Source organism: Diadema antillarum, unplaced genomic scaffold (genome assembly GCF_040938485.1).
Source record: "Diadema antillarum isolate AM-2024a unplaced genomic scaffold, OU_Dant_1.0 scf00000221, whole genome shotgun sequence".
Taxonomy (NCBI): Eukaryota; Metazoa; Echinodermata; class Echinoidea; order Diadematoida; family Diadematidae; genus Diadema; species Diadema antillarum.
The window spans coordinates 406,386-421,449 of NW_027271110.1; the positions used below are offsets into that span (position 1 = coordinate 406,386).

At 38.8% G+C, this 15,064-nt stretch overlaps 1 protein-coding gene across 1 annotated transcript in view; it reads right to left on the bottom strand.

Annotated features, from left to right (window-relative positions):
* The window catches only part of LOC139724569 (tyrosine-protein kinase STK-like), a 54,431-nt gene that overhangs the window by 10,857 nt on the left and 28,510 nt on the right, over positions 1-15,064 (bottom strand). Inside the window, exons 4-9 of the mRNA XM_071635701.1 lie at positions 14,724-14,819; positions 11,959-12,062; positions 8,001-8,156; positions 6,994-7,149; positions 4,659-4,804; positions 1,025-1,138 (exon numbers count right to left, since the gene is read on the bottom strand). Coding sequence (XP_071491802.1) covers positions 1,025-1,138; positions 4,659-4,804; positions 6,994-7,149; positions 8,001-8,156; positions 11,959-12,062; positions 14,724-14,819 — 772 coding nt within the window. The remainder of the gene's footprint in view (positions 1-1,024; positions 1,139-4,658; positions 4,805-6,993; positions 7,150-8,000; positions 8,157-11,958; positions 12,063-14,723; positions 14,820-15,064) is intronic.

The window sequence follows — 15,064 nt, forward strand, 5'->3', positions numbered from 1 at the left end:
ACTCACGACTAGAACCGAAACTCATAAAACACCATATCTTTTTCATTATGAAGCAGCACAAAGCAAGCTCACATCTATATGCTTTGGAATGGCTGCAAACGAGTCTGAAAGAAGGCGACTTCTAAACAAAGGTCTAATAACCACAAGAGTGCACTTGGAAGTTGCTGAGTTTTTAAAGGCATCATGTCATCATACAATGAGGCCATTTAAAACAGAACATTTTTTGCATCAAGTTTCCTCCCCCTTCATTTCCCACGGTCAGTCTACACTTTGGCCAAGGCGGAGTGAAACCTAAAGGTCATTCTTGGTCAAATCGGGATGACCACTCAAGAAAACATTATCTGTTGTTCATCTTCGCAAGGGTTAAACAAAAGAGCGAGGATATAGCATGATCTTGATAAAGAGATGACAGAAAAGCTTGTGTATATGTGATGATGAATCAATTCCGTACTTGTAGGGATTGGGTGAAGTGACTCTAGCATAGAAGGGTTTGGGAAGAGGGTATCCCCCTCCCCCACAAGGGAGCTTTTGCATTCCTAGAAATAATCTCAATGATCTGGCGCACGTTTTGAGTGGAATAGTAGGAAATTTTTTCAGTCAAAAAACACAAGATGACACCTTGAATAATAGGCCTAGTTATCCAAGTTGCAAAGGTGCAAAAAAAAACTCAATTCTTTCACTGCAACATGAGGAAGATAAAGATCAATTTTGTTCAAGCAGACCCTCCTCGCCAGCAGGAGGATTCTTTCAAAGGGATAAACAATCACTGGCTATGGGGTGGAAGCTTGGTAGTCTAGTGGATATGACGCCTACCTTGCAATCAGGATGTCATGGGTTCAAATCCCTCATGAGTATACATGCCCATGATATTTATCATCGATGGCTATTACTCTACACACTGAATAACTGGTGTTTATATTCATATTGATGAAGGGCAATTTGTCAATCAGTTGCAATAAGATATAGTAACTCCTCATATGTGTTTGATAGATAGCACACACAGTTTCTGTACGAGTTAACCAACCTGTGCTGCGATGTCCACGAGGTCTCTCAGCCCCAAGTACCGCCCCATGCCATCCCGCAGGTACCCCAAGAGACTGCCATTGCACACTAGTTCAGTAACAATGTAGATTGGTTCCTAGAGTTGACAGAGAAAATGAAATAGAGAGAAAGTAAGGACCGTTAGACACAGCCAAAGTCACCAGTAAAAAAAGGCAGGTCCCTAGACGAAGGAGACCTTTTAGAGACTCGTCCCACAATGTTTGAACTCACACTTTGAAATGCCAAAATTTGCATTTGATACCAAATTTAACGTTCAGTAGTGACAATCACAACCTGCATCATGCTCAGCAGAGCTGTGTTCAAGGAATTATGTGCATGATAAACTCTGCATGGACTGTGGCTGGGCAAATCTTTATACTGAATAATAATGAGGATCATGATTCTTCAGTAGAAGTCTATGGTGCATGGAATCTGACTTTCTCTTGGCTATATGAATAATACCTGTACTCACATTAAAGGTATTGTCTACCATCCGAAACAGTGATTTAAGAAATGTTCGAGTTACCACATTTGATGCATATGCGGAGGTCAGTTGTATCACAAAACATCCTACCATAAAAATTTTGCAATAAAGCCTAAAACATAAGGAAATGATTGTTTTTCTCAATAAACCATACCTGTAGATGGTTCATTCTAAAAACAGTGAATTATAACTATTGTTCACATTCTATATTTTGAACAATACTTGACATTGCTTATACTGAATAACATTTTTACACTGGTTTTTTCTGTCCCTAACTCACATTTCAAAATTATTTTGAAGCACTAAAGCTGGGTTTTTGTTTCATCTGCAAATGGTAAATAATGCCTTTAACAGAGCTCAAAAGATTCTCGCAGCATCAGCTTTTCTTGCACAAGATCATCAGAGATCCTACCATAAAAATTTTGCAATAAGCCTAAAACATAAGGAAATATTGTTTTTCTCAATAAACCATACCTGTAGATGGTTCATTCTAAAAACAGTTTTTAAAACTATTGTTCACATTCTATATTTTGAACAATACTTGACATTGATTATACTGAATAACATTTTTACATTGGTTGCTTCTATCCCTAACTCACATTTTCGAACTATTTTGAAGTACTAAAGCTGGGTTTTGTTTCATCTGCTAATGGTAAATAATGCCTTTAACAGAGCTCAAAAGGTTCTTGCAGCATCAGCTTTTCTTGCTCACGATCTGTAGTAGGAGCCTGGGGAAAAAAAGGCTGTAACGTACAGCCTTCCCCCACCCACACTCTTTACAACACTTTCACTTTTCAAGTGAGGACAAAGGGATATCTCTACACACCACAAGACTTCAGGGACTTTAATATCATTCCCTGGTGCCCAGACTTTTGAATACAAAGATCACTTTACATTTACCCAATAGAACATTAATGGATGGCAAATCTTTGGGTGGGACATCTCATGGACTTTGATTCTTGGTAAGTGATCTGGCAGGGAATTTTCACCTAGAATAACAATGTGTGATGAACTTACTATAACAGTACATGCAATAAAACTTGTGAAACTATAAAACTTAAAGAGATGGTATGGTATTGGTATAGATGAGGATTTAGCTTTCAATTTTTTTGTTTTGCAAGATACAAACCCACTTATGAAAGGCTACAAAGCATACCATTCTAAGAGGAATTCAAAGGTTATTTCATGAAAATTGGTTTTGAAATGGCTGAGACATCCAAAAATAAAGTAAAACAAAGTGCTCCTAATAAAAGGGGTGGGTCCCACCTTTTATTAGAATCACTCGTTTTGGATCATTTCAGCCATTTCAAAACCAATTTTCATCAAATAAACATTGAATTCCACTTGGAATTACATGCCCTGTTATATTTCATAAGAAGTTTCTCATTATCTCACAAAAAACCCCCACATTAAACCAGAAGCCAGGTCTCAACCAAAACTATACCATCCCTTTAACCCCCTGAGGACGAACTAATTTTGCTATAACACACATTTTCACAGATATCTGCCCGAATATACTCAGGACTAATCTTAAATGGGTTAAAGCTGAACTCGTACAGATAACATGGGAACACAGTAAACCAAAGTAGAGACCTTTTAAGAGAAATTTTATTTTTCAGTGCATACAACAAACTTCCCTCATTTTGATTTCTCGATCCTGAGCACAGAAAACTTCTGACTCAATGCTTCAAATCCTAGTTAACTGTACTTTTGATTGCAAATTGGCACACATGCTGGAGTACTTTCTTCACTGATTAGCTCAGATGTCTGGAAACTACTTGGGTAATTGTCCACGAATAGAGATTACCTAATCCTCCTAATTGCTATTGTGTCACCATGGCCTTCCTGTTGGACTGAGGCACATTGCTACACCTGAATAGGCTTGCTAATTTTACAATTAGGACAAGTTTAGATGGGTTACTGACTGCTGGTGGAAAAGCTTGGCAAAATATGCTAAGAGCCTGGACACATTATGGGTTAAGCAATGAATCTTCATTTTTATACATATTTTGCAGAGTAGCAGAGAGATTTGTGACATTCTGACCATCTTCAAAAACTGCTTGAGTCCAAGGCCCAACTAACGAAAGAAAGACCAGCCAGCACTACCTGCTGGCTAACTATAGCAGAGACTCCAACACCAAGCACCTTCTGATCTAGAGATTCTCCCACCTGAAACCCCTAGCAAACTGGAGAATCCAACTTGATGTGCGTAAGCGCACATCACGAGCGCGAAGTCCCTTGTGGCAAAAAGTGGGTCCAATGCCCCAGGGCCCGCTTTTAACTCTTTATGTGCCACGTTCGCACCTCCGACTCAGTCGACGGCGTGCCAACTTCGCATATTCTGCTCAACAAACAAAGCCGCCAAGACGGATCAATAAACCGCTAATTACTGCTAATCCCGCGGCACAATGAAAGCGTTTCTCGTGCTTTTGTTCCTCTCATACACGGCTTGCATTCTATGTGGTGAACGACTATCAAGCGATGTTCCCAACTAGATTTACTCGTACATTCTATGTTTCTGTCATGGTTTAATGTGCAAAAGTCATGTCTTAATGTAGCAACTGGTCATTAAAATATTGAAAATACAGTCGGCATACAATTTATATCGAAACAAAGCTTGGCATTCCTCTTTAACTTTGCCTACTATTACGCCCATCTTTTCTTTCTCAAAGCATGACTATCTTCGTGTCTCAGAATAACGTGGCACACAGGGGGTTTCCACCATGGCACATAAAGAGTTAAGGGCCACAGAAACTCAAGGGTTCTAGATGCTCTCTCATGCGATCTCAGGCTTATTTTTCAACATACGATGGCACTAAGTAATTATTCAATGATTCAAATCATATATTTTTGGCTTGATAAAACTTCATTAAGATATATAATAATTATGCAGATGCTATTTTCTTGCATGCATGGAAATTGATTGGCATCTACATAACCATTAAAGGTGCTTGGGCGAGAGAAAGATCATTTCAAGCGGGAGAAATTAAATCTCAAGCGGGAGGATGGGAGATTTTGCGAAAATGGTCTTTTGGCGGAAGATCTCCCGTCGAAAGTGGGAGAGTTGGTGTCTCTGTTATAGTAACGCATGAAAAGACGAAACAATAATAAAAAGAGTACGCAACAACCTTACCTCATCAGAGCAGATACCATAGAGGTTGACAAGCTTCTCATGCCTCAGCTCCTTCATAACGTTTGCCTCAGCAAGGAAGGCCTCCGGGGACATTGTACCAGGCCGCAACGTCTTCACGGCCACCTCCACCTTGCCATCATAGATGCCTGCACACGGAAGGGTTGCCATAGCGACAGGGTAACCACAAGACTTATACCTCATTTTCAGCAGCTTAATTAGTAAATGTGCATGTTTCCACAGCAACACCACAGGATGTGTACAGTAATATCTTCACGTACAGTAATATCTTCACGTACAGTAATATCTTCACAGAGGTTCAAATTTTGACCTGATCAACGGAATCATATACAGCAGTAAGTAAATGACTCATACAAGGCGACACAAATGAGTCAGAATGCAAAAATTTACCATCCTACAACTATGCCATCCCCACAAGATTCTAAAACTATACAGGATTCATAAGGATACTCCTTGGCATGGGTTAAGTTGCTTCCTATGTCTAAACCCAAACAGCCAGTAGTGTATACCTGGTAGACGGTTTAGGCAACAGGTTTCAAACAAGAAAGAAGAAAATGAAAAAAGAAACAAACATATCAAGCATTTTACTGGACATCACTGTAGTGTTATAGATTGTATCTCCATCTTGGCACTTTTCACTAAAACGTTGTCCCTGGCAAAAAAAAGGGTTAAAATACCTAATCTCCTACCCACTTAAATGCACCAAAACTTACAGTGCCAATTTTTCAAAACTGTGACCAACTTTTGTTCCAAATTTGCATTGGTTTTTTTTGGTTTTTTTATGCTTGTTTTGCTTGTTTTCACTAATGAAAAGTTACATACCCATGGAAGGCAAGGAGTACATGAGAGATTGACAAATAGACCAATCTGAATACCACTATATATCTTGCAACTTCAAGGCCTTTGTTATTCCATTCTTGATTTTATTTGGCACCAAATCCCTTGCAGTAAAACATAATGGGATTGTACGCAGATACTGATTCCATATTAAACACATACATCATTATGTAATATGAGGACAGTATATCATTATCATTTTGATGAGTACATGGGAATATTTTTCCCCACTGCAGAAAGCAGGAAATGAAGTCAAGATCATGCAAATTCTCAGAGCCATGTCTGGCATCCAGACTTACAGCAATCAATTGACTGCTTTAAATCATAATAACAATCTCTCTCCAAATTGCTTCACTACTCAATTCAAATGAGTCAACTGGAAGAGTCATTGGCTGACTTTGGCAAGCAACCAGCCTCAAGTCTAAAGTTACAAGCCCTTTTAGCTGATTTGATATACAACTCTCTAGCCTACTGCACTGCTGTAGATGCTATGTACTCATTACACATGAAGAGTTTGTTCGCAAAAACCGATAAGTCCATAATTGCCAAATGGAGATGTTTGCGATTAAAGGTCAAGAAAAATAAAGAAAATAATAAGAAAATTTTTGCTTCTTTTGACCATAACTTCAAAAATGTACCTTTATATGTAGTGACCAATATGTCATTTAAAAGGTATTATTTTGTACTTTATGACAGAGACCGTACTTCAAAATCTTCAAAAATGGACGTATCGGTTTTTGTGAACAAACTCTTCACATGTACATTTTGATTGTAATAGACCTTTTTACAAAACACATTAATATTCTTTGCATTTTTTTTACACAAAGGTTGTTCCTGACAGCTAGAAAGTTTACCCTGAGGCTTGCCTGACATAGCAACAACTCATGCTTGCAGGGTGACTTCCAAGTATTCATCAGAAAAAGGTTAATGGGGAAGCTTGTTCACTCGGACTCCAGGAAAGAAACATTCCTAATTTTGACTACAAGAATGGGCCATTTTCATAATGTATTACAATCTACGGATGTTGCATTTCTGGGAACATAGAGATGACTTGTGCTATGCCATCAACCTACTCTTCTCAAATGAAATTCAATTGTTGAAATCCACTTTGCATAATATAATATTTGTTGCTATGTTAGACAAGTCTCGGACAAGCTTTCAGGTTGTCAAGAACAACCTCTGTTTAAAAGGTTTGCATAAACTTTGAATATGTTACAAAAACTGCCTATTGGAGATACAAACGAAGAGAGAACATACAAGCAACGGTAAACTGAAATTGCAAGGACACCTGGGTCCTGTTTCATGAAATGTGTTATCAGTAACAACTGCCACATTTCTATGACAAATTTGCTCTCAGCCAATCAGATGCAAGGATTTCAGTAGCTTGTAACAACTATCATTAACTTGTTATTGACAACAAGTTTTATGAAACGGGGCCCTGAGTTCCTCAAGTGTGAATCTACGCAAGCTTTGATCTCACCTTTCCAGACGGAACCAAACTGGCCCTGGCCCAGCTTGGTGGAGAGCTTGAGGGAAGACCGCGGCAGCTCCCAAATCTGGTGGCCAAGGGTCCGCGTGTTGGGCACCTGCCTCGGACACGGGCACACCAACTTGGAGCACAGGCCCCCAGGCTGACCTGCAGTCACAGCGGGAGAGAGAGAGAGAGACAGACATACCATGAGACATACCATGAGACAAACAAACATTCATTGAGACAAGTGAGTACCAAAATGAAACAAGGTCTGAAACAGATTAGTTAACAAACAGGGTTGACAAAAGAGACAGACAAAGTGCCAGTGAAACAGGCAAACAGTCCATCAGACAGACAGACAGACAGCGACAGACAGACAGATAGAAGATAGGTAGATAGAAAGACAGATAGAAAGATAGGTACATGTAGATAGACAGACAGATATAAAAGACAGACAGATTTATTGACAGACAGCAAGACTGACAGATGGGTGAACAGATAGACAGACATACAAACTAATAATCAGACAGATTGACAGAAAGATAAACAGACAGACAAAAAAGACAAGCAGCTAGAACAAGATCAACAGGAAGCAAAAATTCAATCCAACCAGATCAATTAAGGACTATCCTAATTCATCGACCCTTAAAGACATTTAATGGGTGTGAGAATACTTGCAGAAAAAAAATCTGAAAACAAATCTCAATGTTATGAAGAAAATGTTTGAAGTGCATTGCACTGAACATTGCAATGCATTTCAATTGCCCAAAAGTTGGAAGAGTTGGTTTTGGGCAGAGGACTATAATCTGAAATCAGATTAGGGATGGTGGGGTTTAAGAGTGTTTGGGTAAAGTGTGGTAGGGCTAATGGATGGATGTTGGAAAAGGGATGGGGGGGGGGGGATAGTAAGAGAAAATGGGGATAAAGAGTGCTGGGGTGAAGGGGGAGGGCTTAGTCCAGCAATAGAAGAGAAAGAGCAAAACTTTGCAAGCAAGGATCAGGACTGGGAGATCAACCTGTGTGAAACTTGATGACATCCTGCACCGTGTTGAATTTCCTCTGAGGGTTGATGAAGAAGAGCTCGCTGCCGTCCTTCGTCTTGTCGATCCTGTAGTTCTTTACTGTGGGTGGATCACCGTGGTCTGTCTCCCTCACTGTTAGGGCGTACGTACCTGGCAAGATAGGTCAATAAAGGTCATAGGTCATTAGGTCAGATAGTTACAATAACCTTTTCAGGAACCCCTTCTCAAAACAACATCTCTGACATAAAGTTCATGCATGTTGGTGACATTGCTATTCCCAAAGAAGAATATACCCAAATTGATAGGGGTTCTGAAAAAAAAATGCATTACTATGATTATGAGTTGTTGCTGTTTTTGTTCAATGGTTAACCCGTTGAGGACGAGTCCCGAGAATACTCGGGCAGGTGTCTATGGGAAATGCGTGTTGTATCAAAATCAGCCCGTCCTCAACAGGATAAGGCACAACAAAGCAACAGAATTGGGATAATTCCAGTGTAGTTGGCCAAATCATATGGATGATTTTAACAATGTGGTGAGTGAAAAAGGGCCAGGCTGTCTGAGAGGTTCATCAAGATAGCCATCTTGGTCATGTGACTTTAACCCGTTGAGGACAGGCTGATTTTGCTACAACATGCATTTCCCATAGACACCAGCCCGAGTATACTCGAGACTCGTCCTCAACGGATTAATAGACATGAGACGTTGTGATGTTCATGGAATGTTCACAACTCCCCAGCTTCAGAATCTCTCCCTCTCTTGGCACTACTTCAAGGAACTACACTGCAAATTCATGTTGAGTAGTGTTGATTCATGATACCTTTAACATTGCTTATGATACCAAATAAACATATGTGTCATATATTTCATAATAATTTTTCTATTTCTCTTCAGATTACTTGGATACATGCCCCCCCCCCCCCAAAAAAAAAAGAACTTTCAGATTAAGATTCTACCAGTGGCATCATCTGTCAATCATTGCTGATGTATTATTATGATTAACAAAAGACATTGGCATATTGCACCTTTCCCTAGCCTGAGCATAACTTGCATGTTTTCTACAGATTATGATTATATGTATAAAAACAAAAGACATTACAGGAAAATATGCAAGTTGTGCTCAGTCTGGGGGAAGGTGCATTCCGATGTCTTTAGTTAATGATATTAGTACTTTAGCAATGATTGACAGATGGTGTCACTGTAAGAATCTTGGTTTAGAAGTTTTTTTTTCTTCTTTTGTGGGCATATCCATATCTGAAGAAAAATGGTACAAATGTTACATTAAATTATATGGAACATAATCAGATATTCTTTCGGCCACATATTGAGTAATAATCAGGGTATTATGACTCAATACAAGTCAACGCTTTTTGGGGTTTTTTTGCACTACATAGTCAGCTTATAAACCACTGGTATGAAGCGCTTCACTGCTTGCTGTATTCACATGGTCAGAAGCTTTTGTGTGTCAAGACTATCAACATACACAGGTTCTGAATGGCATGAATAGCTGCCTGAAATACAAACTTAACTCTTTTGTTCTCTACTGTCACTACTGATCATTAGTTTCAGTTTTGCAGATTTTTTTTAAAGCCTTTGTTTTCCAAAATTTACAACTCATTCTGCAATCAGGAACACATTTTACAACATCAAAGTTTCTGTTTCTCCTCATGAAACGGGCAAATTGTAACATTATTTCCAATTTTATGCAGATATTATGGATTTAACCAAGTTCATCTAATCTTTGTCCAATATAAAGATATGCAGTGAAATGTAGAGGTGCTAATTTCCTAAAGGACAAGATGATCAAAATGTTGATAACCTCTGCAGCAAGAATTCCCCTGGACTTGACAGTTTGAATCGAATGAAATCTAACTCATTCCAAAACTAGATTCTGAAATCCCCACTTTCTATATATTGTAGGTTCCCTATATAAATAACCCTTCATTTCTACTCCTATATTATTATAAATATCCTCATCCTCATATGCAGTGCCGAAGTCATTGAGCTGATGCTGTAAGATTCATCGTGTTTCATTGCAGATTGAAGTGAGAAAAGGTTTAACAGAGATCGCTAATATTGAACTGCAAATCATCAATTTCTCTTTTGTATGGGTGTGCAGAGTACAGAGTTAATACAGCTTGCTGACTCTTGCTAGTCACTTGGGGCGGACCACACAGGTTGGCATCAATCGCCTGTTTTCTGGCATGGGTACTTTTATGTGGGATAGAATTTTTTACCAGGTTCATAGCATACAGTTCTCTATGAAGAAGTGAGGAACATTTTTTTTACTTGCACAAGTCCTGATTCCCTCAAACTTGGGTCTTTAATTCAATGTTCCATCTGAACGAAGGAGCATTTTTGCCTCTTACTAGAGGCAACAGCATAATTATTCCTACACACAACATTGCTCAACTCGCCTCAATGGAAATTAATCCCAAGCCATCTGACCGCAAGACAGATGCGCTATCGGCTGACTCAACACACAGCCCTCCTGTACACCATTATTCCTGGAATTTCCCATGCTATTGTCACTTCTTGTTTCTTTCTTTTTTCACACGCTCCCAAACGATTCTTTTTGCCCGTTGACAAGGAACTGACAGGTTGGTAATCCCCTTGTGTGAAAGCAGTCACGATATGAATATGGCATATGTTGGGCTCCCAAACTCTTTTATAATACTGTCTAATACTGTATACACCTTATATTTCGCAAGTCTAAATTTTCGCGAATCGGGAATTCCCGACGATTTCGCGAGTGGTTAAATTCGCGATCGTGGAGTCCTGTACTGAACGGAGAAATGTACATGCGTACGTCACATTCACATCGGGATCATAAAGTCAATATTTTCGCGTGTCTTTAATTTCGCGTATAGCACCCGATTCGCGAAATTTGCGAAAATTAAAACCTCACGAAATATTCGGCGTAGACAGTACTCTATAATACTCTACGGGCAATCAAATGAAGTCAGTGGCAGTCAAAATCTAGTGAGCTCAGCATTGATTGCTAATTACATCTTCTTACTAGTTTTGATAGCAAAACAAGTGCACTAGTACACTGGAAAAGGTAAATCAAACAAAAATACACACATTTTTCATATCAAAAAACAACAGACGTTGATAGAAGAAACTAAAATTTTGATCAAAGTCATTTTTGGGTCAGGATATCACAAATGAACATGACCCTACGCTATGAATACAGACACTCTTGTCTACATTTTGGGAACATGGTATACCAGGTTCCCATGGAAGTTGATGCTACAGGAACCTGGTATATATACCAGGTTCCTGGAAGCAACAGCCTATTAAACTACAAATGAACAGAGTGAACAATGTCCCTCAGATGGGACATAAAATGGAGGTCCCTTGTATGAGAGAGTCACAACTCATGCACGTTAAAAGATCCCGCTTCATTCATTCATCGCAAAGAGCAGGGTATTCAACCCGGTGAAGTGGTCCCTCCTCACATCCAACTGGACCCCATGGAAGACCAGCTTAAAGGGATAGTACAGTATTGGTGGAGATGAGAATTGGGCTTTTAAGTTTTTGCAAGATACCAAGAAAACACTTATGAAATAGTACAGAGCATACCATTTTAAGAGAATTTCAAAGTTTATTTGATGAAAATCGGGTGTGGAATGACTGAAACATCCAAAAACAAAGTAAAACAAAGTGATCGTACTAAAGTGTGGGTCCCACACTTTATAAGAATTGCTCTGTTTTGGATATCTCAGCCATTTCAAATCCAATTTTCATCAAATACATGTTGAATTCCTCATGGAATCACGTGCTCTTTCATATTTCAAGGGGTTTCTCATTATCTCACCAGATAATGCCAGAAATCTGAAATTAGGTCTCAACCAGAACTACACAATCCCTTTAACATAGCTGAATATGGGCTATCCAGCCATCTTCTCAGATGGAAAATGAACTGAATGAACAGACAGAATAAATACACTACCTGGTCTGGTTTCGCTCTCTCGCACCAGAAACGTTCCCTTCAGTAATCTCGGAAGTTGTAACCTTTTGATTGCGTCACTCCGCGAACAGGAACCAAAAAACCACCTGCCAAGGAAACAGACCTAACATTACTACCAGTAACATTTAGCTATTTCCTACTTATTCATGAAATATGTGAAAAATCTACAATCTCGTGCCATATTCCATGAGGTCCAAGGCCAATTGGAATATGGCACTAGACCACAGATTATAGAATAGTTTATTTCCTGTGTTGTGTACAAACAAGTAGGCAGCAATGATTTTATCTTTAAGTGTAATCTCACTGGTAAATCTTCATTGAAAACATAGACCCCTAATTCCTTACTTCAGAAACTTTGGTTTATCCCTCATTTATGTTTTCTTGTCTTTCTTTCATATTAGAACTAACTACTGCAGTCCAGCACTGTACAGTAGCTATAAAAGCTCGTGATATACTGTAAGTTGTCTGTCAATTGATGCTCACTACAAAGAGAAGTGAGTAGATTTCTATATAAATGGTTCCCCACCATATATGTGACCGTGCACCACAAAACGAACAAAAAGTCGCACACAGTGATTTTGTGTGAGGACTGAAAAGAGGTAAAATTGGTCAACATAACCAATCTTGAGTTTTTCATATTTTCTGAAAGAGCAAGTCTTTTTTCTATATCATACTAAAGGTTAGGATCATAAGACAAACAGGAACTTGTGTTTTCAGCAGTTTTTCTTGAACACATTTTGGTGGAATAGTGTGATTAGATGTTTCTCATAGAACCCTCTTCACATTTCTCAAAGACCCTGTCCATACACTTCACTTTCAACTCCAATAACTTTGTAAAGAATGATGCTACTGCATTGAAAGTTGGTATTATTCATAAACAGTATGTGCTAATGAAGCATGCTCAATTTCAGCTTAATCTGATAATCCTTTCATTGTTGTTGCTCCAGTGGTCAACATCCTGTTTTTTGTTCAATTCATCACACAGCTTGCATAGCTTGGAAAAGATTAAGCGCTTGAACACACCCTGTACTTCAGAGCCTGTTTTCTCAGTTCACACTTTCCAGAGTGTGTCCTTTCTTTCCAATATTTAGATAGGTTAGGAGAGTCCGTTTGAATGGAGTTATACATCATTTTAAAGCTTAGAGTCTGCTCTTTCAGAATCTACTCTTAGCTAAAAATCCATGTTTGGCGACTTTTTGTTTGTTTTGTGATGCAGGGTCACATATATTCCTCTGTCTATCTCTATATATTCCTCTTTCTATCTCTATATATTCCTCTATCTCTATACATTCCTCTGTCTATCTCTATCTCACCACACATATATGAGAAATCCTCATGGCTCTTAGGGAGCTTTAGATTTTTGTGCCTGGGATGTTCAGAGGGAGAAAAACCTGGTCTGTGCTTGTGCAGAATCACGTATCAGATGCAATCAATTTATAGCTCGCACACCTGAGCTTTCACTACGCGTTCGGGGCTATTTTTACATCCCGTCAGTTGACGACGTAGAGAGTTACTTGATGCACCGATCATATGGGGGCGCCATTATTTTTGGTGTACGTTGCGTCCCAGCATAATCTAAAGCTACTTTTCAGCACGACGCAGGGGAGAGGAGAATGTCCAGCTCAAATTTCTGTGCAGCAAATCTAAAGCTCCCTATTATCAAATGTGACCCTGCTTCACAAAACTAACAAAAAGTTGACAAACATGGATTTATACTTAAGGGTAGATTCTGAAAGAGCAGACTTTATGTTATAAAATGAGGTACAACTCAATTTAAATGGACTTTCCGAACTTATCTGAATACTGGAAAGATAACACACACTCTGAAAAAGTGTGTCCGTGAGAGAAAAGAGGCTTTGAAGTTAAGAGTCCATTCAAGCCCTTTAATTTAAAGTCAGTTCTGTGCTAGAATAGGACAAAGAACAGGATGTAAAACCACTCCAAAGCAACAACAATGAAGGGATTATCAGATTACGTGCAAATTGCCCATGGTCTGCTATTAACATGTTTCATCCACTACTAATACAAACTTTCAAAGCAGTAGCATCTCCCTTTTCAAGACTTATAAGTTGAAAGAGAAGAGTGCGTAAAGGGTTTTTAAGAAATGAAAGGGAATTCAAAGTTATTATCCAAGAACAATATTCTGCAAAAAGTTATCTAGTAAAGTTGATGAAAACACAATTTCCCACTTGTTACATGATCCCAAACTTTAGTATAATGTAGAAGAACAGCTTTTAGAAAATACAAAGAACACAATATTGACTAGGTTGACCTGTTTCACCTATTTTGAGTCATGTAAATTCAAGCCTTTTTTGTTAGTTTTATGTTGCATGGTCACATATGACAAAAACACCAGTTCTAGACTACTTTCATGCATATAAAATATGTACTATGTACATCATTTTTGTCTTAACTGCTGATGAATATATTTGATCAATTTTAGGCAATGGGTTAATAGAATACATATTTTCATATATAAGTAACTTAACCCCCAGGCATGCCCTTGTGGATGTAAATATTACTGTAAAACATGATATATTCGCGGCATGAATTTTTCGCGAATTTGAGCCGACAGCCTTTTTGCGGCATGAAATTTTCGCAAACTGCCACTGGCATTCAATGCATATAGTGCAGACAAAAACTTTTGCGTGCATTTTAATTTCGCCAATCTTGGCGCTCGCGAAATTCGCGACATTAAAATGCACGCGAAAATTCCTCGTTTTACAGCATCTGGATATAGCACTCACTCCTCCACTTCCAATGAATTGACTGGTGCAACATAATTGCTGGGGATGTAGCCTTGGAGGTTGGTCGATGCTGATGCAGCAAGCCACCATTCTCCACTGGGAACAGAAAGATAAAGAAACAGACAAACAAACAGGAGTTACATGAATATCACAATCATATGCATTACAGCTGTGTTTTCATGCATGTTTACATGCACACAAATTCATACCAGTAACAAGAGAAACTCAGTCTACATGCATCACAGACATTGTACTGTAAAAGTGGTTTCTTTCATGTACAGATACTTTCGCAGTTTCCATTGGTGCCGACTTTTTCATGTGTGTTTAAAATTCGTGGTCGG